General features: G+C 39.6%; 1 protein-coding gene across 1 annotated transcript; it reads right to left on the minus strand.

Moving 5' to 3' along the window:
• Positions 1 to 2,122: 2,122 nt before the first annotated feature.
• PLA2G4F (phospholipase A2 group IVF) lies at positions 2,123 to 25,138 on the minus strand. The gene is made up of 20 exons (XM_062494383.1): positions 25,028 to 25,138; positions 20,630 to 20,702; positions 19,172 to 19,308; positions 17,750 to 17,878; positions 16,307 to 16,347; positions 15,703 to 15,745; positions 14,446 to 14,512; positions 13,985 to 14,154; positions 12,197 to 12,310; positions 11,651 to 11,688; positions 10,635 to 10,770; positions 9,968 to 10,104; positions 8,666 to 8,888; positions 8,007 to 8,121; positions 6,690 to 6,827; positions 6,107 to 6,214; positions 4,999 to 5,193; positions 4,520 to 4,686; positions 3,284 to 3,470; positions 2,123 to 2,651 (listed from the first exon to the last, which is right to left on the minus strand). Exons 1-20 carry the CDS (start codon positions 25,136 to 25,138, stop codon positions 2,422 to 2,424), a joined length of 2,559 nt encoding a protein of 852 aa, XP_062350367.1. The 3' UTR covers positions 2,123 to 2,421.
• Positions 25,139 to 25,420: the final 282 nt, after the last annotated feature.

Below are 25,420 nucleotides of genomic sequence, written 5' to 3' on the forward strand. Positions count from 1 at the left end.
AGACTTTTACTAAGACTTCTGCTCCACAGAACTGGCTTAAACACACTCAGCTGCAAGCCACCAATGGTTTGCCCTCTCTGCTACCCCATCACAAGATTCTGCTGCCTCCTTTGCCCTGGATTTCCTGTTCATCTGCTGCTGCCCTGAGCAACCTAACAAAGATGCACACCTTTTACCTTCAGGCATTATGGCACTTGCATTTTAAGTTTCATTCCTCTTAGAATCACTGCAGATACAATAAGACCTGTGTTAGGGGAATGACTGGAAGTGCTGTCAGATCTGCTGCCACACAGCAGTTTGTCTTCGACATTGCAAGAGCAGACCAAAAAAGCAGAAATTTTCCTAGGAAGGCACTATTTTCTTATTAAATGAGTATGATATCCCATTAGCTATTTTATGCTGTTCCTTCACTACTTGAGGATTCAAAAATCCACAACAGGAATTACTATAAAACTCTTCCAAAGTATTTTCTTTTAAAAATATGAGAATCAATTGTTTCCTTATATAACAGCATCAACAAGTGAACTTAAAAAAATCTTAGTTGCTAAGCACTTAGCTGAAAATAAGATTCAGCTAGAGCTCACCAGCTATGTAGAACATGGTCATCATCTGCAGAGGAAAAGAAACCCCTATTATTGTGATCCTTGTCTGTGGCAATCTAGCAACCCCACAAAAGGAAGATTACCTGTAATACCTGTCGATGTGAGTAGATGGTCTTGCAGATGCAGGCAGTGTGCTCTTTTTCCAGGGTCATCATAGTTGATCAGATCAGAAGCTGAAGTACCTGGTTAATTCTCTTAGTCCAACTTAACACCATGAAGTTTTTACAACCTCTTTTTAAAATTATTCTGCTGTAGGGACAATTAAAGCAAGGTGATCGTGATTTCAGCTTGAGTCCGTTGTATTCACCATTACAACTTCAAACTCATACTAAGATAGCAAAAACCACGGTTCTTGACCTTGAAAACTTGGTCACTTTCAATTTCTCAACTGAAATAGGCTTTCCAAATTTTTAAGGACTCTTTAGGACGTAACTGGTATTATCTTGCTCATCCTCCCCTCGATTAGGTGGTCTGTAGTAAACAGTAAATAAAAGGTTTTTTTCCTTGGCTCGATTCCCTGATTCTCACCTGCAAGCTATTAACCAAGTTATCTCTAAGAAGTTATCTCTAAGAAAAACTGTGAAGAGCAAAACTAGTATTTATCAAAAGAGAAATGTCTTAAGAATCATACCCATCCATAAGCCCTTACATAATTTCTTAAGTCAAACCTCCTGTCCTCAATATTAAATACAGAATAGATACACTGAGCTCAGGGTAAAAGCCACAGAAATAACAGTACTCATTTGCCAGTATTCTGCATTACATATTTTCCAACTGCATCATTCAGTACTCTTCTCTGGGCTTCATGCAGAGTGAGGTGAATCCCACCCCACAGCACAGCAGCATCTGATATTATTTTATTAATTCACATTCATAAGGTGTGCCTGCCTTGACTATTCGTATTTCCAAGATACACAGACACAAAACTTCCTTCAACAAAGGTCTGAGTGAATTACAAACTGAAGTGTAAGGAAAAAATATCTAATTCAAACTCTTCAAAGGAGCCTTCCTTCCTCTTACACAGAAAGAGAAAGCTGAGACTTCTGGCATTTTCATCACAGTTTCATCATCTCATGATGAACAAACTATAGGAAGTAGTAACAAAATCCCACAATGTGTTTTTATTGTTAAATATAAAAAAAAAATTATTTCCTTGAAAAAAATTATCTACCAAAATAAGATACTCTGTACAGAATTTCTGAGAGACTAAAAGCCATTAAAGTCCTTGAGAAGGGTAGGAAAGAAATTGAAACTATGAATGGCAAAATGGGAAGCTGGTAATGACTGTTCAGTCTTGAAAGTACATGGGCATCAGCCAGTAGTAAATTGAAAGCAAAAGGAGACATTTCCTCTCTCAGTGTGTTGTTTTTATCCATGGAGTTCTTTTTAAGATTGTATCAGCTGTAAAAGTTCATGAAGGAAGGTCCAAAAGCAAGAGATAAAAGCACAGATGGAATCTGATTCCTCAAGCACCAACACACCTTTAATAAAAAGGGGTGCATCACTCAGAGTCTGGAAGATTATTCTCCAGATGCTTGAATGGTTTGGATAAGCCTCCCAAATCATCTGGAATCAGCAACTTGGACTTGAGATATTGAGCTAGATAATTCTTCACTCTTCCCCACATGAGGAAGCAACATCCATGTTGTACATCCCTTGAGTTTTCATCAGAGCACATAACCTGGAATGATTTTTCAGTTTCAGGTATACCACTCCCTCCCCAGGAAGAGTTTCCAGCTATTCACTTTCAGCGTTCTGTCTTGAACCTCATGGCTTTTGTGCACTGCAGCCCCTCTGTATCCTCAGTGTTGGAAACTGCTCATGCATTTGACTTATTGATGACTTTCTTCAACTTCCTCCTTTGCAGAGCAAAGTTTAAGGTTTTGAGGAGAGTGTCCTTGTTGTTCAGAACATTGTAGCAGTTCACTTCCACTAACCTGCTGAAATCATATGGCTCAAAAGTGAAGTTTAGTGTACGGTAAGGGGAATCTTTTGACTCAATGATGAAGTCACCAAAGGATTTCTCTTCTTCTGACTCACGTTCAACTCCTGCAACAACAAAGAAAAAAATAAAATCACAAAAATCCTTCCACTGTGGTAGAATAATTTTAGCTGAATTCTGCTAGGTGGATATCAGAGATAATTCTGTTGAAACTTAACTTTTTCCCCAAAGAAGATATCAGCTCCTTCCAAAATATTTGGAAGTTGAAGGGGCAAAGTATCATTATCCTTTCTAATTCCACTAGGCTCCAAAATACAATACTAAAATACATTTTCATTACGATAAATTGTTATGTTCATCTTTGATTATTATGCTCAAAGTATGGAATATAAAGCCCAATTCTTCCTGAAGTGCTGCTCTACACTAAAATGAAAGACAGATTTCAAGTTCAGCTGGCCCCAGGAGTACCTTGCCCCATAAATTTAAATGCCAGTCTTAAAAGATGAACATTAAAGTAGTTTGCTACAAACACTTCTGTGGGGGAAGGGGGCCTCTTCTCTCATCCTGCCCTTCAAAAAACTAGTGGGAACTGATTCTGCCTTAAATGTAAGAAACAATTTAACAATTACAGAGTAATATTAAGAAGAATGAAAAGAGGAACATCAACCTCACTCAATTTTCCCCATCGGGATACCCAAAGAATTGTTAGAAGAGTACTTTTGAGATGCAGCTTGCATACCTGGAGCTTTGTATTTCTGGAAGGTGTCATTCACCAGTGGGAAATGGAGTACAATTGGAGCCTTTGGATTATTATCATCCACAAACATGTAACACTCTTTTGGGTTCTTTTCATCTTCCTCACTAAATTTGATTTTTGGAAAAGGAATTTCCCGCTCCTCACAGTATTTCTGAGTCAGCTCTAAAACCTGGTATAAGAGAGAGAAAAAAAGATAATTGCAACAGAATACCAGGAACACTTCTAAGATCATCAAACTACAATCTTCAAAGGGAAAGAGGCTTTCATTTAAAAAAAATGAAAAGAAGTGACAAACACAGCTTCAAATCAGGAGAAACAATTTCTCCAGCTGGTAATATACAAGAATGAAGACCAGAACCACAACAAATATCAACAGATTGCAGCTGAATTTTTTTACGCTTTCCTACTCTAAATCTATTCACCTTGACTTTTCTGTATTTAATAATGAACATTTGTATGCAGAGAAAATAACTTGTTTGCATGAAGAAAATCACCAATAGACAGTCTTTCTTTAGAAGCCCGTATCTAAATAGCAATGATCTTATGGGCCAAACAAATTATCTCGTTTTACTTAATCTGTTTAGGCTTCTGAAAATTTTTTAATCTTCTTACAGTTCTCAGCTTTCTATTTTCTCATGACCTTCACAGAAAAAAGCACAGCAAAATAACATTTGAAATGTCTTTTCATAGGAAGACAGGTGAAAGAGGTGGGGCTGTTCAGCCTGGAGAACAGAAGGCACTGGGGAGACCTTACAATGCCTTCCAGTGCTAGAGGAGGCTTACAGGAGCTAGAAAGCAACTTTTCACAAGGGCATGGAGTGATAGGACAAGGGGGATATGGCCATAAGATGAAAGAGGGTAGGTTTAGATTATATATTAGGAAGAAATTCTTCATTGTGAAGGTGGTGAGACACTGGTACAGGTTGCCAGGAGAAGTTGTGGGCTCCCCATCCCTGGAAGTGCTCAAGGCCAGGGTGGATAGGGCTTTAAGCAAACTGGTCTAGTGGAAGGTGTCCCTGCTCATGGCAGGAGGGTTGAAATTACATGATCTTTAATGTCTCTTCCAACACAAACCATTTTGTGATTCCATGAAAGACATAAGGATTTATTTTCATTAATTTGACCATCAGTGTTTGTATTCAGCTTCAACCAATCTGCTGCCACTGAGTATGAGTCTGTGCTTTTACATTCATGCAATAATGCTCAGCTACATCTCACCTCAAATGGAGCTTCCCAGGAAAAATTGAATGACAAGATAACATCCACATCCCTCTCTGGCTGAAGTACCAAAGGAAAGGGAGAGTTGATGGAAAAGCCACCATCCACTAAATACAAACTCTCTTCCATGGGAGTCAGCTGGTTGGGAAATGCATCCAGGTGAGTACCTGTAAGACACTCCAAGTAACACAATAACTGTACTGATTCGTTACACATCCTGGCAGAAGAAATAAACAAAGTTCATATTAGTGTTATAAGAAGAAAATATGCACCTTCAACTGAGACAGACCTATAAAGTCTGGTGATAAGCTTGTCTTATATGACGGAACAAATACAGTGGATCAAAACTTTTGCTATTGTGTAAGAAGGGATATATTCCCTGGCTTTGCAGAACAAAGTCAAGCTGACTTATGTTCCCTGACATTAGGGTATTGTACAGTGGTTAATATTTTGTGATAGATACACAAAAACTCATTTACCTCTCCAAGTCACAAATTTCTTGATGTTAACATAATCCTTATAAAGATACAATCCCTTCATGAAGTTGAAAGTTTCGCCACATGTGACCCGGGACTTGAAGAAATCCTGAAAAATTTGTAGCAAGGGGCCCCCAGGTATAACCAAGCGAGTCTTCAGTCGCGCTGGGTCTCGGAAATGGAATCTCCGGCAGTCATCTGCAGAATTCACAGAAGGATGCAGAACATACACAACACGCCAGCTCCAACAATTCAACCAGATCTTTTCCTACAATATTTAATCAGCTGTCTTAAGGCTAAATTTGTTCTCTAGTAAGGATATTGTCATGAAGTGCAAATGAGATGTGTACTCCATATCTGGGTGATTTACTAGCCCTGTTTAATGGGAAAAGTATTATTCATAAAACATTGCCCATATTAATTTCAAACCCACACAAAGAAACCCTTGTTACTAAGTGACAACCACTTCTGTCACATAAGACATCAGTCAACCACACACAGTAGCATTTATAACTACATAAACAAAAAGGGTGGGGTGTACTGGGGGAGTCAGGGCTGGAAAGGCAAAATAAATTAAAAAAAAAAAAAAATCTCTTCTTCCACTAGTTACTATAGGGTCATAACTATGCACATGAACAAGTCCCAGCCTCTAAAACACTTTCTTTTCACTGTAATGAACAAATGGAGAACAATGGATAAGCATACAACCAGTTTATCCAATATTACAAAAAAGCAGACCATGGGGGACACTGAAAGCCTCTTTTTCCATATCCTGTTTAGCAATCCAGCTTCTATTCTTCCTCTTCTCAGGATTAAAATGCCTACACTTTAATATGTATTTAAGACAGCTCCCAGAACTAGCCCAAATTTGTAGTTGAATTCAGATACAAATTCTTTTTTAAACAAGATGAAGTGTTCTAAAGAAAGAATTTCTCTCTTCACTATAAGAGTGATCACTGAGAATAATACACAATAAAAGATATCTGTCCAAATCACCCTTTGTGCTAATCTTGAAAACTACAAACAGCACATTATTGCATTGCATTATTTGTGATCACTACAAAGTCAGCAATCTTTTGAATAATCCAATTATTTTTATGTATGTTCTTACCTACAACTGTGATAACATCTTTGAAAGAATCTAGAAAGCTCAGTCCTATACCAACCACTTTCAGGCAGATATCATCCAAGCTCGCAGCAAAGGCACTGCCCCACATTCCTGCAGAAGAAATGTGGAAGAATTTAACACTCACAAGGTTTTTCAGTGTAACCAAAAGGCCTATAATTCACCTGACATTTTTCATGGGAGGGGGCTGTATCTTGATCCCTACTATATTGACAGTTTGAGTTAAAACCTTGGTGTTGATCATGTGACAAATCATGATGTTACAATATAATGCAGAAAATTTTCCAGGAGAAAAGCATGGAAAAGAAAATAAGAGAAGAGACTGACAGTAGACATTTTTGACAGGCAGCTATATAACAGAGTCATCTTGCAGACTCAGGACATCAGACTGTAACAATATGATCCAACTATAAACCTAAAGCCCTGGAGAAACACTGGACACATTTCACTTCTTCAAGTTCTTCTGGAAGGGAAAAAAGACATGGACAGGAGTTCCTAAGTCCCCAAAGCAGCAAAGTTCCTTTCCATCTTCTTATGTGATAATTTAGTAATTTTCCTAAGACCATACCTTGTAGAAAACAAATCCTGGGCTCTGGATGTTTCTGGACAAGCCGTCCCATGAAGAACTCACTGTCAAAATTCTCTGTTCGAACAAAAGCTCCATATTTGCGAAATCCAACTTCATAGGGAGTGAACTCACACCATTCTAAGAGCAAGCCAACAGGATATTTACTCATCTCAGAGTAAACATGAGTGAAAACATTTATATCTGTTCACGCAGGGGAGACAGAAGGGACTCTCCCCACACTTTTCACAATCACTATGGATTTCTCTGCCCTTCTTCTCTAGTTTCTATGTACATATGATTAACAAAAACTCTTGTGAAGGCTTTCACTCCATCTTGACTTCGTTACTATGGAAATAACCTGCCTACTTTACTTTGACTTTAAACCATTTTGATGGCTCCTTTTTCCATCCAAGATGGAAGCTACATTATTTTTCTCAGCTTTTTTTTGCACTACCAACCATCTCCCAGAAACTACTACACTACTGGCTTGAAAACTCGACTGACCCACTGCATCAGACTTTATTGTCTGCTTATCAAAGTGCCCCCTCACGCTTGAAATATTTCCACAAAGAACTGAAAGGGTCAAGAAGGGTCATCCAGTCCAGCTCCAGGGCCTGCACAGATCAACCCAACAAAACACAGCATGCATCTGCAAGATCTATCCAAATGCTTCTTGAACTCTGGCAGGTTGGATCAAATTGAATTCACTGCCATACACACACACTCCTCCAGAATAAAACAAACAAGTCCCCTAACGGTACACAGATGGACACAAGCATTTGTGTTCTTCTCTCACTCATCTATCCCCACTTGTTGCATCATATTTAAAGTTTCAATGAAGGACTGATCTTCATATTTTTACTATAAGAACTCAGGTCACTAAAACATACAATTCTGATGATGCATATTATAAGGTGGCCAAACCATCATTCTACATGAATCCTACATAGATTTTTTTTTATCTGAGACTATAGAAGAAAGTGGTTTCCTTATCACCAAGGAATCATAATTCTTTGATTCAGACAGAGACACATGTATTACAGAAATCTTCTCAGATCCTGAAAATTTCAGGCAGTTTCTAGCAAAATATGTGGAGTGGTCAACAGTTCTGAATCTCATTTCACCATTTTAGCCATGATGAAGGCATTTGCTATCAGGATGATAATATTTTGTCAATCAGTTTCCTACTGCCTCTTGCACTACCAACTGCTGCTTGAGCCATATTTCCTGTTATTAGCTATTCACTACCCAAGCAACCGGATAGATGAAATAAATTTATGGACTTCAGCAAACAAAAATAAACTTCCACATTCATACCTGCAAAGTCACCACTGCTCATATTGGGTCTCACATTGACAGCTGCATAGATAGGATAAGGGTTCTGGCCCCATTTCACTGCTTCCTGCTGATCAGACAGCTTTGATGGATCTTCCTGGTCACAAGCAAGAAAGGAGGAGCTCACTTAAGACAGGTATATACTGTACCCATAGTTTGATAACTGGTAGCTGTTGCTTAGCATTTCTGATTAACAACACTACTAATTCCAAGTCCCTCTTCATCTCTATTGTCCAAGTATATGGTTAGATTAGTCCAAGATATTTCTGCAGCTGTATATTTACAATGTCTAATGTTATTAATAAACTAGCCATCTCTCTGATTTTCCATCTCAATTACATAAAAAAATATGGCACAGTAACTCCATTCTGCAAAACCAACATCATTCTGTCAGGCTAAACCTGCCCAGTACAAAAGCTATTCTTTTAATAATAGTCATTCCAAATAAGCACTGCATTTTCCTGAAACACTGATCTATATGAATTAAAAATTCTTTACTAAAGGAGATACTGTGTTTATTCCACAGCACCACCTCTACAAAGGTGGAGAGTATTTGGTTTCTTGACTCTAAATACATGGCTCCGTAGAGTTCCCATTTGAAAGACAAACAGCAGTACACATCCAAACATGAATTCTTTTACCTTCTGTTGCAGGAAATATTCCACAATAAGGCCCCACAAATCTGTAAAGGAGACGTTCCGTCCAGTGATCTCCATGGCATTAAGCTCCTGGAAATAGTATTTCAGTCGTTCTGGGGAAAATGCCCCTGCTTTGCTGCTGGACACAGTACTCTGAGCTCTTCTGATTGCATCTTGAAGGTCTTTCTGTGACCAGTCAGGGTCTTGATAGAGTGTTGATAAACACCTGAAAATGCCTCTGTTATTGTCATCAGTAATAAAGACCCTCATGTAAACAATAATTTTAGCTAGTTATAATTAGTGCTGCAGCACTTGGGAAGTCTAGCCAAAAGTAGAGTGAAGAATCCATAAATAAAGTATCTCTGAACTCTAAATTGTGCTGAAAACCCTGACACTTACAGGACATCATCCTGATTGCTAACCTGCCTTCCAAAGATGCTCCAAGCATCCTGTGCCAGCACCGTGAACCAGTTCATGAACATATGTTAACTCCCAAACAAAACAGCCGTGACATGCTGGCTGATGACAAGGGTGCAGCGTGCAGCAATAGAGGCCATGGCCTTCACAAGAAGACAGGTCTGATTAAAGGAGAAGCTAGTTTGGATCATTGACTATCCCTGGAAAGAGATGACCGCACTTGTTTGGAAGTGTGTCTGAATCAAAAGGGGCAGGAGAACAAGGTACAGAGGAGTTAATTTAACACACAAAGCCTGGAACAAAGGATTACGCTGTCAGGTTGCACAACTCCTCTATGAAAGGAGTTTTGTTCCACAAAAACAAGCAATGACTTCATCACAAACTCCAAGAACTGAGCAACTGAGACATTCTAGACATGTCTAATATTTCAGCACATTGTTCCAGACCACGAAAGGGGAAGACAGTGCTATGCCTCTCTTCAGCCTCTATGCCATTTTGGAAGGTGATGACACAGTGGCCTGCATGGAAATGTTTCCAGTGACTTGCACCACCTCAGTTATCTTCTTGGCAAGAGTAGGGGAATGAGGAAGGTTTTTAAGTCAGTGCTCTGAGGTACTATAAGGCAGTTTTATTTGTGTAATACATTCTAATATTCAACAGTCAGACTTGCACAAGTAGCAGATTCATAATTTTAGCTAGTAGCTGTATGATATGATACTGGACCTCTTAGACGCTTCAGGATCCCCAACAGAACTCACAGGTGAAAACTGGTAAAATACTTGATTTGCTGGCTGCCTACAGATGGCACAAATGTAATTTTGGCCTTATTCTGCATCAACACTACCATTTAACCTCTTAGTTTCTGAATCCAAACTGCATGTAGCTTACCAAGTAGAGCCAGAAATCCCACAGACGTATACTGTAGCATCCAGAAGGCCCAGCTGCTGCAGCCCAGCAAGGCTGCCATAGAATGATGTCAGTGCTCTCATCCCACCTCCAGAGCCCAGTACTGCCACAACAGGAACCTGCAGACAGCAAACTCAGGAGTCACAAACACAGGCTTCTGACTGCCAATAAATTACAGAATTAATCCCATTTCAGTCTCATTTGAAAAAAAAAAAAACAGAGATACAAACTTCTATTTCTAGCTACATTACTAGTAATTTTGAGTTTGATTTCAAGCTGAACTTCTCTATTTTGCAACTGAAATATAATGCATGCTGTAAAGCATAGCATGGTCATCTCAGGGACAGTCACTTACTGAAATGGTTATGCATACTAATACACACATAAGAGGCAATTATTCTTGTAACAGCAGCTAAATACCACTGAACAAGGTATCAGGATATGTAGATATAAGTTTCCTCAAATAAGCAACTAAGAATCTATTCCTGCGGTGCAAGTTTGATTTTAAACATTCTGAAACAAAATTTCCCATCACAATTCCAAGCCCAAAGCTCAGGATATAAGAGTTCCAGTAAAGTACATATATTCTGAAATTATCAACCAATCCTAAAGGATTTTACCAATCTCACCACAGGACTGTGCTCAATACCTCATCTTTTGGAGGGGATTCCTTTAAGCAAAGAATCTTCCTTAGTGCCTCAGAAACTACTTTCTTCCTTTTGTCCAAAAATTCTTTCTCCTCTTTACAGAGATCGAAACCCAGACGTATATCAAGATCCCAAGTGCTGAAATAGAAGTTAAGCAAAAAAACCTCAAAATTTTGGGGGATTTGTAATCAGTATGGAAAAGCAATTTCTGGGAACACACAATCTAGGCGCAGATCTGAACAGGAACGGGTAAAATTTTAGGGTATACACCAGCTATTTTGTAAAACACCTTTTGGAATTAAAAACTGAATTCTCCATGTTGCATTTCTCCTTTAATGTTTAAATTTGAAGCTTCTGACAAACAGTACTCAGATTAAGCTTCAGGAATTTCACAAAGGAAGAAAAGATTCTTAGAAGGTGAAGAAGATTGTGTAAGGAGCAACTGACATCACTGTATGAACATGAAATGAGGGGAACAGGGATTTTAAAACAGAAGATTCTGAACCCAAGAGGCAGAAGGAAGAAACTGAATACAATTAACTTGTTATGAATTTGTACAAGAGGAGCAGGATTTGCAGTTGATGACTAGATACCAAATGACCCCAACCAACTTTCAGGCCAGCTTCTTTCTTTTCTGTTGCTCTTTTTCCTTTTTACTCCTTTCTTGGACCCTTCATCCATTTTATAGTTCAAGCTCTTCACACACAAAGATGTCCTTTCCTATCTCTCAGTACATCACAGCACATATTCTGGGAAGTGCCAGTGTCTGACAAAACTACTTAATATTTAACAACAGCTATTTTACATTTAAGTAATAGGAACACAAAATTTGTAGAGATGTCAGCACGATTAACACCAGTCCATCCAATAGAAAATATCTGTGAAGTGAAGAGTCACAGCCTTCATAAAATTGTATTTAAAAAATCAAATTATTTTTCTTTATCCCAAGAAGTCAATGGAGTGAACAGAGAATAAAGGCCTTTGCTGATTTTCAAAGGACTCTGGGGTTCCCACTCACCTCTCTTCAGCTTTCAAACTCATATCCAAACTTTTTCCCTGCGAAGACAGAATACATCATGAAATCAATAGCAATTATGCAAGTGGAACTACAAAGTAAAAGTTATGACATCTACAGAGTCACCATTTACTATCCAGAACAGCTCCTGACCAACAAAACACCTCTGGAACACCTTTCCCTGCACCTATTTCAGACACTTTTATCAGTCTCTGCACAAAGCAAAAACGTACTCAAGAGGGCAGTGTGAAAGAAATTATTTCTCCTACTAGTGTCTTGCTTTTTCCATCTCTGATATTTTTCTTTCACACCCTGAAAAGATTTTACTTCAGAAAATTTTTTTTCCTTCCTTCATAATTTATTTTGCAAGACCCAACCATGAAAACATATTTGGAAGAATTGCATTGAGTAATCTCATTACTTCATTCTAGACATCCAAGAAAACAGCACTCCTGAGAATCATGTTGCCTAACTTTCCAAATACCTAGAGGCAATGGAGGAAAAGGTTATCTCATGCACATTAAAGCAAGGGCAAAATATTGACATTACCTCTCCCAAAGAAACGATTCTATCAACTTTTTCTCCAATAGGAAGGGAATTAATTGGTACAGTCCCCAGTCCCAGAACTGTAGTATGCTTTTCAATATCAGGGTTCACACCATCCTAATAAAAAAAAAATATCTTATTTGAGATTCACATTAGAAAGTTTTAAAAATATATGACCTTCATACGTTGCAACAGCAAACAATTCTTAATATCACAATAGCTAAATATTTACCAGAAGTCCAAGGCTTTTTGAGGGCATACTGGTACCTGCTTGACAGGTCTTTGCAGGGGTATTTCTTTCTCTCAAATAGTTTCTTTTTTGTTGTTGTTTGGTTAATTTTAGGGGCAGATTTTGTTTGTTATTATTGGGATTTTTTTAATACACCTGTCTGCCACAATTATAAAATCTTCAAGTACAAAATTTTCCCCTCAAATAACTGTGTTCTGGCATGTGTCAGAAAACTCACAAACTTGCATTCCATCTTCCAAGCAAGATTTGGGAAAGATACCAAAAAAGGCAGCAGCACTAGACATACATAAAAAAATTCTCCAAAACAATAAGTAAGATAATCACCTTAGGGACATGTAGCAGTATATAATTCAAAAACCTCAAAAAGCAGAGCAAATTAAAGCTTGCCAGCAAATATTTAAGTTTTCTGCCATGTAGCAAATGACAAGATCTCTTAACACAGAGCTGTGTGCAGATTCCTGGATGTAATGTTAAAAGACCCTCGTATCAGAGGGTCACACAAGCCTACAGAGCCTCCAGGTGGGCTGCAGCCCACACACCAACCACAGGGCTCAGCCCTCAGGGGTGGGGGCTGCACCTCAGAGAAAAAAACAGGCTGTCACCCTTCTCACACCAAGAGCTGAAGTCAGACCAGGAACTACACACAGACTTCACATATGTCTTCTGACCAGTAACTGCTGTTCTGAGTCCAATGTCCCTCTAAGCTCACTGTCCTCCTCCTACCAGGGGCAAATAACATGCATTCAGGTACAGGGCAAGCAACACTGCAATGTTCCTGGCACTTTTCTATATCTGATAAAAGGTCAGACTGAAGAATTTTGTGGTCCATGCCACTTGCTGAAGGAGTACGCTCTGCTAGCTACCAGAGTTGTTTGGCTGAGGTTTACCACCTGGGGCAATCTCCACGGTTAACCTCTACAGCATTTTTGCTTGCCTGGCTCCGAGTTTTTGACCACTCAAGCCCAGGTCTCTCTCTTCAGCTCATGTCTGCTGCCTAAGGAACTCCCTGGCAAAGCTGTTCTTCCATATCCTTTTATATCTTCTTCTCCACAGCTGCCTCTATAGTAGTCAAGATCACCATTTGCAATCATGCTACCCAACTGCTTGTTGGGATAAAAAACATCACAGAATAAAGAGTTTCCTTCCTCTCATTTTTGGAAAATGAATATTCAGTCACTACTAGGGTACCTGGAGAAACTGCAAAGTAAAACACAAAGCTAAATAAACCTCTGCAAGTGGCAACTGATCTCCAAGTTTCTAATAGAAAAGAGTTCATACAGAGTATCTTAAGAGGTGAAACTAAAGATGTCTACATGTAGCAAGCATGTGCAGAGTAATATTTTCTTAATCCCTGAGTTTGAACAGATGTTAAATCTTCAGAGAGCATATCCTCTTGAGATAATTTCACCTTCTTACACAATGCCAAAGATAGAATGCACAGTCTGTCTTTAGAATACCAAAAAAAATATGGTAGTGTGTAAAAAACAATAGAGAAAAACTTCTCTCTCTGTAAGCTTTGTGGAATCAGCACGGATGCTTACCTGTAGGACAGATATGGTTTGCTCCAACTCCACTTGCAGTTCTGGACATACTTCTTTACCCACATGAAAGACAAACGAGGTTCCATAATCCTTCTCACTGCCTGGTGTCCAAGGAATAGACAACTGCTTTTGATATGCCCCTGGGACAGACACCTTGACCTCACAGCATCCTGTGCATTAGAAAAAGAAGTTTAGACCACAGGGGCCATTTGTTGAAAATCAAGTACTTATTAAGTGTAGCTGAGACCATGAAAACACAAGCAAAAATTATACTGTGTGATACCCAGTAGAAAATACCCAGTATTATTGATTATTTGAAAATAAAAACAAAATTTACTTTAAAAGTCAATTTTGTAGTCAGTAAATTAAAATGCACTGTATAGACAGAGAATCAAGTCTTCCCTCTCTCTCAAGGAACAAATATATTGAAGAGTAGTCTTAAACTCTTCAGGCAGCCCTACCTTGCTGTTTCTCTTTTGTACTTTCCTCTTTGTTGACAGTGCCTTGCAGACACAAGCAAGGATGAACCTGTGAAAAAAAGAAACCAACTCTGGTCATAAAATTTTTAGTTCATTTATTAGTTTAAGTTCAATTCACCTACTATATTAGTTGTAGGTTTACAGTTGCAAACTCTAAAAGAAAAAAAAAAAAAACAGGCAATGTTTTGTTATTTCAAATAAAGACCAAGTTTTGTTTCAGTAGGACAAGAAAATAAGTTCTTGTTTCAAAATAAAAATCACCCTTTCTAATCCAGGAACTCGGGTTTTTTACAACTAGTACTTCACAGTAACAAGTTATCAACACCTGGGGTTTTTCTGGGTTTTTGCCCTTTTTAAAAGTATGTGTAAGTACCTATTCAGAACCTGTTATGGGCCAAGCAAGCACTTCATAAACATCTGTCCCAGTTTGTCTATGTCCTCACGAAATTTAGTCTCTCACACCATTCAGCCATCAGCTTTCTCTTTAAGACAGCAGATGAGAGATTGATTTTGACCCAATTGCCCTAAAAGATAAGAAACTAGTCCACTGCTTGAATTAAGACTGACTTGCTAAGGGAAATTTGGAAATTTGGAACTCTTCCTACGAAACAGTTTTCAGAACTGTGATGTTAAATGCCACCTATTTTTCAGGGGAGAAAAAGTTAAAACTCTACATTTCAACCATTACCCTTATCTCTGTACAAAGAAACATGACTCCAGTCCCTTTTCTTTCACGGGAGAAAAGAGCCAGTAACACTTATTTTTAATGTATAACACACTGACTTTCTTAGATTGTTTAACGCAAAAGAACAAGGAGTGATTCCCCCTACTTAATAATGGCATTGATAAAAGCTTAGAAATAATATGTGTTAAAACAGGAAGAGAAACTCTTCCTGGACAGCATCAAGTCTAGAAAACACAGTACAATCTTCAGGACTCACTTGCCTCCTAAAGAGATTTTTTACAATTTTTATGGCAACCTTAGAAGGAAAAAAACCAACCAACCAACCAAAAACCCCAAAATAAAAAAACTGCAGCTTTCTGTAAGTTAGCATCAAGTTTAAAAATTGAGGAAGATTTTTAAATCAACTAATTGAAAAAGAGAGGCAGATCTTGGAGAGATTAGGAGCTATTTGGAAGTAGGACTGTAATACGCAACAATCCTTCCCCTCTTTCTACTAAAAACTTACCATCAGGAGTAAATCACAACACACATGATTCTGGCTTCCATGTACTCACCACAAGGACTCCATTGGTCAACACTTCTGTAGGGGCATCTGAGCTGTGAAAGCAAGGGGTTTAGTGATGACTGGTTTTAATTTTGCTTCATCCTACTTTACAAACTGGCTGAATAAGCAGTGGGGTGAAAAGGTCCTCAGTGTGGGAGATCCAGGAGAACACCAAGTGTATTTCCCTTCACAAAATAAAGGGGGCTTATTAAAATTGAAGAAAAAAATTTGTCTACAAATATAAACATGTGCTGTAAGATCTCCCCATCTCAGTTGATAACCTAGAGAAAAGGTGAACTTAGACTATCAGATAAAGTATACACTTACGTATTTTGCAAGGTTAACTGAAAATTTTTCACTCCTAAATAACTAATCCATAAAGTGTTCACTTATTTCCCATGAAGTCTAGCAAAATTTTATTTATTTTTGGTACCCCAAAAATTTTGGTGACTAGAGTATTAAGGATAATTTTGGTCAGTTGTTAGTGAATCAAGCCAATCACCACAGAGAAATATTATTATCCTTTTATGAGCAAGACAACCCCCGAACAGAAAAAGCAACTGACATCATACCTGCAGAGCACAAATTCACTCAACTCTTCAGGTAAGACTCACCATTTCTCCAAGAAAAACTCTACATCCAGCTCTTCATTAGCCTTTGAAAATAAAAATTGGATATTGGCAACTCTTGATCCCGAATATACAATTAAGAGACATCTTCCCAAGAGATTAAGCTTTTCTCCTCCTCCTAACTGCCGGTTAAAATAACTGTGTTTGTTCCTTTTATAAAAGCTCCAGTTAAACTTTGAAATGGTTAAATGTAGCCTTTAGCCTTTCAATATTCCTCTTATCCTGGACATGACCTGTATGACCAGACACATCTATATTTGAAGACACAAGCGCAGAGAAGTGAGAGTTGTCTCTCAGATCCATTACTCTGCTAATGAGAGGAAAAAACCTCCTCTGGCTCAAGAACCTCTGCAAACAGCTTCTACATGAGGCTTTGGGCTTCTTCCCAGTTCTTTTTCAGCATCCAGCACTCTTAGCTCCTTGCTGTCTTTGTCCTCTACAGACTTTGTTCCAGCCAAAGTCTTTTCTCCTCCCCTAGCACACAGTAAATATTTGATACCAGACCTAACACAACTTTTAAAATAACAAAGCAGAAGCTCGTTTGGGCAACTTTATTTGCCGAAGTTGAAATTTCCAGTCTCTTTAACTACAGATCAAGATGACTTAAGCATTCAGCAAATGGCTAGAGCTAGTGGGCACAATGGAATTACTAAGCCTCTTTTCCATGACCATAAATGATTTGGAGTGCCTGTGGCACTGCCCAATACCTCCCTGTGAACTGCACACCAGTTAGTCTGCTTCTGACCACAACAACAGTACTGAAGCCCAATTCCTCAAGAAAACACATCATTAGCTCACCTTTAATCCAGACCTACTGTACAATGTGTTTGTGGCATTACAAAATAGATCAGTCTGGTGATGTGGCTTTTACCCACATAAAACAGGTTGTTTTGTAAATCCATAAACAGGTGAACAGGGCTTGAGAGCAGCTGATCACCAATATCATCCACATGAAGCAGAGGTTAAATGTACTGAACATAGTCCAGAGAAAATAAGCTTCTCTTAAGCTTTTGACTTAATAGATATAGAGGTAACCTTCGCAGCAATAAACTTGTTTATTGCAAACTGATGATGCCAAACTACATAAGACAGTCCCCACAATGATTACTGACTGCAAATGCCTTTCATTTTAAAACCAGTTTATGTTCCTTTAAGTCTCATGAAAAACTAATTCCACTTAAAGATGCTTTAATATTCCTGAAAGACAGCAGTAATCCCAAATTTTGTTTAATTGGAGCATCCCACACACAAATGTGGAAAACACACAGAGTTACTAGAGAAGTCAGAAGCATCTCAGTTGACAGTAAAACCCTAAGTGATGTTAGCACCAATTGATTCATCTTTCCCTTCTGGATACTCCCACACAGACAAACCAAGCAGCAGGCACTGCCAGATGTGTGCAGATGAGCTGCAGCCCTGCCAGCTCACCTCAGAGTTCAGCCTGAAGGTGCGTAGCAGGGGCTGGCCCAGCCCCATGCCCCCCACGTCGAAGACAATAGAGGTGAGCTCATCACTGACAAGGACATCCTTATCATAGAGGGTCAGCTCCAGAATGTTCTAGAAGCAAACAGGAGCAAACAGCCTAAGATGAAGGGGCAGAAACACTGGCAAACCTGGGTAGCTGTATACAACAAACGCTTTGTGCATTAATCAACACCCTTCCCCTTTCCCAGTCCTAAAGAAAATTCAGTATTTTCAGCAGGGCTTACAGCATAGTTAAGCAAAAAATTCTCCTAGTTGACACCATTTAGCTGAAGTATTTTCTGAGCTTCCCAACTAGAGGGAGGCTCCAGCTGAACTCATGTGGCAGTACTCTCCACCAGCTCTAAGCACAGATTTGCCCTAGGAAGCAACAGCAACTTCCACTCCTTCATGATGATTTAGTCCAAGATGTTATAGTGACCAATCACTAGCTGCTCAGCACTGTCTCAGAGATGGTAATTTCAAGAGAAACTGGAAGAGATAGAGTGAGGACATATGGTACCCAAACAATAGCTTTGCAGCAACAAGTTCTCAAGGAGACAAGACTGAAGTTAGAATTTTGCTGGCAGTCTCCAGTAGTAACCAGGCTGAGGTCTCATGAGCCTGGAGTGAAAGAAAAAGATCCCACACTCTAAAGTTTAGCTTTCTATTTCCTTACCAGTCAAGACAATTACCACTCCACATTTATCGCCAACCATTGTGGGAAGGTACTCCAGTGAGGGGGATAGTTTCTTCTAAGTTTCTTGCAATAAGAGACACCTTATTCCAAAGCCTGGGATGTTATTCAAAGCCATAGTGCCCCACTAAAACTGATCTTTTAAAGTATAGTTCCCTTCCCCTTACCATCAGTGTCTACTTTGAGAATGAATGCTGACAACCTGAAGACTTTGTTAAATACCGTATTAGGTCCTACAGAGACAGTAGATGTACAGTCTCTATCCAAGAGTATGAATTAGGTTTTCTCAATCATTGGAACTGATGGTAAAACTTGACTGAATCAACTATGTGGCAGTGAGTAGAAATTTAGTTCCTGTGAAGGAAGAAGCAAACATCAAATAGAAACTTTCTTAACCAAGGAATTTCCTTGAACTCCACCAGGTAGTGCCATAACTTCCATTTCCTGAGGAGCTTCACAAGGATGTTTATGGAAAATTCTAGCTGCAATTGACATGGGAGAGCAATTAACCACAGCAGTTTGTATCACTGAACATGCACAGTACAGCTATTTATATCACTGAAGACAACTGACACCTTACAAACAACACTAGTTTAGAGCGTAATAAAGAACCCTTGGTTTTGAATGAAGTATCAAAAGCAAGCCAGTACAAAAATACAGGAAGTCCAACCCACCCCACGCAGTGTCCTTACCTTGACAGCACTATGGATTCGATACTGGAAAGTTTCATTCCATTCTGGGTTCTCAGAGTTGTCAACCACCTGAGTTCGAGAGACACTGGGCGATGCAGTGGGCAGCTTTAGTTCCACATAGCAGTCTGCCTTGGACACTACAGCAGACAGTGACAGACAGGCACCAGAAAAACTTTATTCAAACATATCCTTTCCCATGAGCTCCTCGTTTTCTAGATCTCATTGCATCATAGAAAAGTGCAAATTTTAGGCTGGACTTCTAAAGCAAAAGCCTTTAAGTAAATGTCTTTAAACAGAAGCAAATTGAATATTAGGTGCCTATATTTATTTTTTTCTGGTTCATCAAATCATAAAGCCCTTAATAAAAAAGGCTAGTATTTAAAACGAAGAAGACCAACTCTAAAAAAAAGATTACTGCTCATACCAGGCCTATTGCCTCTTGTCTTGTCACCAGGCACCACTGAAAGAGCCTAAGCCTACTGAAGTCCAAGGAGACAACATCCACCACTGCTATACCCTTGTTTAGTCTGGCCAGGAGCTGGGCTGCCTCTTTCCATTCCCTGAAAATAAATTATTGTCTCGGAGTCCTTCTTTCTTCTATCTAGGGCCCCTTCAACAATGTCAGTATAGGGACCATTGTTCACTTCAGCTGAAGAGACAGGCCATAGAAAAGAACTCCTCACAGCATGATTCTAGCCCTCAGCCCCTCAGGAGGCTTTTCTGTTCCCTGAACAGCTATTTGGCATTCCAAGTTGTTCAATGCTGGATGCCAGATATAAACTTAAGGCAGATTACCTTACTCGATTTAATGTGGAATAATTTAATATAAATTAGTTTTAAAGATCCAAGTGCCACAAACAGCCCTGCGACCTTTACACAGGTGTGTAAATGGACAGGAATATATACCATGCTATCAAACCCAGGAACAGATAAAAAGCAGTTTATCTTGGAATCAAACGTCTACTTCCTTTAAAGTCCGCAATGACAAACAAATAGCACGTACATGAAACAAAGCAATACTACAACTAAGAAAATAAATATTTGAATGCTCGAGTTAAAGCTTTATTTTTGGTTCTAGGTTCAGGAAGACTGTTCAGCAGGAGCAAAGGTGAAACTTGCCATAACCATAAGGCTGAATCCAGAGAAAGGAATACAGAATGGGCCACAGTAGAACAGGTACAGGAGCAGGGAAGTAAAACATTACCAGGACTTATTTGATCTTGTTCTGCAAATTAAGAACAGCTGCAGCCTAATCTGAAGATTGGCCTCACATAAAGCTTTGAAATATATTTAATATACTTTATATTATAAATTTGATGTTTTACATGAGAAGCTTTTTTTCAGATGTAAAGGCAATGCAATATATGGAGATAAGAGGATCCCTTAACAATCCACTCTGTGCTAGAGGTATGCACCAAGGAACCAACATGTTTTCATATACCTTGAGTAAATACTTACACACATCTGTACCCTTGATGTTTCTGGCTCGAAGGACTTTTACTGTTAGGTTGTAGTAAGGGTGCTTTTCCCACTGAAAAGAGAGAAAAAAGCTCAGCACTTAGCTCAGTTGGAATGCCTGTTCTCTAACCACACTGGTATTAGACCAGAGAAGTGGATCAGAACCAGGCAGCCCAAAATAAGCTATTAATGAATCAGTTTGGTAATTCACACAGCACTTTCAGTGTTCTGGATGATGATTAAAAACAGCCTAGAAGGAAACTCAATTCCCTTTTGGCAATGCAATGAGCTATGTCTTAGGGTAACTCCTCATGGACTTCAGAAATTAAGTCCTTTATTCAGGATTCCTCTAATTACAGATCAGTTTTGAATTGCTTTTTTAGTACATTGTTGCTGAGGGAGAACAGATGCTAAAGCTGCTCTAACTAACACATTCATGACAGCTAGTTTAAGACTACTGGCCAAGGGCACACAAATGTTTGAGTAAACGCAGACATGGCAAGAATCTCAACAGCAGGGTCTAAAGACATAAAAGGCACAGACTGTTTACAATGAGGGAAAAAAAACAAATTGCTTGCTTGCCAAAACATTTCATGGCAGTTTGAGTTAGAAAAGACAAAACTTTAACTCATTTTCATTCTGGAGTGTTAAGTGGTATCAGCATTCTAAACATGCATGTCGCTTCACCAGCACAGATAAAAACGTAATCCTTACTCTTGAAAGCTTCTGGGAGACTATTTTTGGAAAGTAATATTAGTATCTAAATACCAGGATATGAAGTGGAGAAAAAAAAAGCCTGACTAGATCCTAGAATATCATGAAGGAGAAGTGGGGGGAAGGCAGGGCAGAAGAAAAAAAAGCTTGAGGTGATTTAGTACGGAGACTGCACAGAAGTAATTGTGTAAGGCTCAGGAACAGAACAGGATTTTTCCTCATTTTCACCAGTTATGAAATCCTGATGAAATCCCACAATCCTGGCCAGCTGAGAATTTTACCTTTTCTTAAATCACATTTTCAAAATGCTTTTCATAAATGGTCATTATTTAATATTCAGAATTTTCAACACCACTGGCTTGAGACCAGAGTTCAATTTTGGCTATGCTAAGTACTCATTTATAATTAAATTCAACAGGATCTTCACTTACAACAAAATACCTCAGACTGACAAATGAGGCACTGGAAGAGGTTGTCCAGAGAAGCAGTGAATGCCCCATTCCTGGAAGTGCTCCAGGCCAGGCAGGAGCTTTGAGAAACATGGTCTAGTGAAAAGTGTCCCTGCCCATGACAGGGCGGCTGGGACAAGATGACCTTTAAAGTCCCTTCCAACCCAAACCATTCTTTAATTCTATGATGTGCGAAATATTAGATAAAAACGTAGGGTCTACATTATCACTGACTGGGATCTCACAGAAACCAGTGAACTCTGAACTCTTCTTGAATGTTCCTTATCTGATAAATGGAATTATACTATGTTTGTTAAACAGTCACATGCTTGGTGAGTTTTCCTTATTTTTCATCTCTTGGAGATACTTACCAGCTTTTGCAAAACAGGGCTTGAACAACACAACAAAATCAAGACACACACAGTATACTGAACATTTTTGCATTAAGCAGGGACCATCCATCCTGACCAACAACCAAAAAGCAAAAACTACATGTGTCACCTAAGATTTCTCACACATAGATACAAAATTAAATTTGTGCAAATAAACTCCATTTATACTGTTACTAATCTTAAAGACACTTATTTATACAAATGACATACTGAAGATACTCATTCCTTTATTCTTTTCTGTGTATAACACACACCTTCACAGCAAATTTCACCACAACTTCCACACTTCAGATGCTAGTTTCTTTCCTCTTCAAACCTTTCCTAATCACCTTTCTTTTATTTAATCCCTGGCACTAGTTTCTCAGGCAAAGGCTGACCACCCTTCTACTTCATCAAGTTGGGGAATAGATTACAGAGAGAAATTCAAGATTGTGTTGTGTTATGTTATTCTCACCAACTTCCTAAAGTTCCTGCAACTCTTCTGTGTGTTGAGACATGAAGCTACATAATCACACCCCCATGGCTGGGAAAGCAAACCTTCACTCACGTAGCATGGCTGCCGCCTGGAAATCAGACACTATCAGAGCAAGTGCAGAGCACCATGAAGACAGTCTATCCTTCTTTTATTGCACACCATCTGTCAAAAACATACTTATGTGCTCAAAAAAAAAGTTCTTTCCAAACGTCTCTAACACCATTGATTTGCAGCCAGTCATTACACAGCTGAGGATACACATTCCACACCCAGATCATAATTTAAAGGCATATAACTCAACAGAAATTTCACCACGCTCCCAAACCTGTGCCATCAGTTATACCAGAACCTCCTCATTTGCTTTTTGTGCTTATTTTTTAGCAAAGGCACAGCAAGGTCACAACACGCTGCCAGGTGAGCTTGCAGAGTCATGAAGCATGGCAATATCAAATATGCCCTATCTGAATGGTCAGGGAAAAGGCAGGCAAGAAATCTGTATGGGCAAGGGGCAACAAATACTGGTGACAGCTCTGCCTGTACCACTGTACATGACAGCACACCAATGTACGTGACTGACACAAGCAGCTAACTTCTGCTTTGCATTTTAATGATTTTTCAGAATCACTGCTTTTCCAGAGCTCAGGAGTGCATCTGAAGCAAAAAAAAAGCCCCATTTAAATCATAAAATGAGGGTTCAAGGCTGAATTTTCACACACTTAACTTTGCGAACAAGTGTCTGTACCTTTCACCTAAACTGATGATGCTGATGCAGCAGGACGCAACTGTAAAACAAGTCATGCCAGCTACGGGACCCAGCAGTCTTTACTGCCATATAGTCCAGGGTACCTGCCTTTAGACAGTGGGATGTAAGTGGTGGGACCTACTCCACAAGTCTCAGTAAATGTGGAAGGCTCACCATAAGCCTGCCAGATTCATTACAAAAATGCTGTCATGGCCAATAGAACCACAGCTTCTAAGACCTATTTTATTCACAGCTATTGGGAAAATCACGTAGCTCAAAGAAATGTCTGGTTTACCAAAGAAGCACTTTCTCCCCATCTCATTCCTGCTCCCAAAGAAACACTGCTGCACATCATTCCTTTCCTAGCTTGCAACCAAAGTATCACAAGTTTGCTTTTAAAATCCAGAGCAAACCCCTGGCTTTCCTGGGTACCCCTTGCACCGTCCCTCCTCCCTCGGGAGTATACATCTGTAGTTGTGGAAGGAGACCTACAGAGCCAGCCCTAGGAACCATGGTCTGGCAGGCAGGATTTACAGCTAGCCAGGACATGAGCAGTGCCAGCAGCTCAGTAACACAACAGCAGTGGCAAACACCAGGCTCACTCTCAGTTTATTGCTGTTTACCTTTAGAAGTGAATCTAAGGCTAAACTCGGGAAAACTAAAGCAGTCTCATCATGTTAAATTTACCTACAAAGCCAAAAGGGTGATCTGCTGCCCCACCCCTTGCTCAGTTGTTGTCAACTAGTCAATACAAAAATCTCTCCCTACAGCCAGAAAAATTCTGTTAAGCAATGCTAATTTTTTTTAAAAAAATTAAATAACAAATGCCTGAGTGAAAATATATTCAGTGGTTTACAGATTAATGGAGGCTAACATGAGCCCCTTCTAACCTGATCTCCTAAGTACTAAACAATAATATTAAAGTCAAGAAGTTTACTTTTATCATAGAGCATGCAGAAGTGCAGAAAGCTGTACAAGCAGCAAGTTATCTTGTGACAATTAATAGTCACCTCAATTTTAAGTTGTATATTGAGGAGTTGGCGTGACAGGACACGACAAGGGTGATCAGCTTATAGATCAAATCTCCATTAAAAGCTCCTTCATAAGCATTTAGCTTAATTCAAAATTGAGGTTATTAGCTTGACCGTCTTATAGAATGAAATTATTTTGCTCCAGTTAAAGGACAAACACGTCGAAACCACTTTATCTGTTGTGGTTGCACTGCCTTACGAACGGGAGCCGAAGCCATCATTAGTCTCCGTGTAATTGAGATCATTAATCCCTGTAGGATAAGACAGAAAGCAGAACAGAAGGCAACTGTGGTGGCGAAGGTTATTTTGCATGAAAACGCATAAGCATGATTTTGTCTCTACTGATGAAAAGCGCAGTATTCTGGACTCTCTCCCCAAAAAGTACTCGGTATCAGCTCAATTCTGCTACCCAAAACCTAAGGAAGCACGGACCTACTCTGGATTTCCTCATGCAGACCCTAAATTTAATAAAAGCCCGAAATCTTCATTAGCGCGATCGCGGTTTGTCCAACAGCAAGTGTGCCAATTCCCGGGGAAGGGCAGGATGGGAATCGCCCGGGCGGAGGAGCAGAGGGAGCCGCGCGGTTTGTCCTACCCGCCCCTGAGGGAGCCCGGCGTCCTTCCTCTCCTTCCTCTGGAAAAGCACCGCTGCCACAAAAGGCAGCGCTCTGGGTGGGAAGGGGCCCCGCAGCACCTCATGGAACATGGGAAAACCGTCCCGTTGTCTCGGCAGGAAATGCGACGGGCAATCGCCGAGACCACGGAGAGCACCCACACGCCTGGGCCCGTCCGGGGTGTTGCGCAGCACGGGGCTGTGCTCCCGCTGGGAGAAGCGGAGGTGTGGCCCGCACTTGCCAAACAAGCCAGCTCCGAGCCTCGCTGGCAGGTTTTTCCAATATTGCTACAAGGTAAGGGCACCCAAGAGCGACGCCCTGGGCAGAGGGAAGCACCACTTTGTGATCCAGCCACGATGCCTAAATCCCCAATC

Source organism: Cinclus cinclus, chromosome 6 (assembly GCF_963662255.1).
Source record: "Cinclus cinclus chromosome 6, bCinCin1.1, whole genome shotgun sequence".
NCBI classification, from domain to species: Eukaryota; Metazoa; Chordata; class Aves; order Passeriformes; family Cinclidae; genus Cinclus; species Cinclus cinclus.

Bases quoted from the DNA above. Each gene is read 5' to 3' on its own strand.
- PLA2G4F (XM_062494383.1), bottom strand. From the start codon at position 25,138: ATGTTCCATGAGGTGCTGCGGGGCCCCTTCCCACCCAGAGCGCTGCCT. The intron at 17,879-19,171 runs GTAAGGACACTG...GTTTGCTTCTAG, and splicing joins GAATCCATAGTGCTGTCAAG to AACATTCTGGAGCTGACCCT. The intron at 2,652-3,283 runs GTATGCAAGCTG...TTGTTGTTGCAG, and splicing joins CCAGAAATACAAAGCTCCAG to GAGTTGAACGTGAGTCAGAA.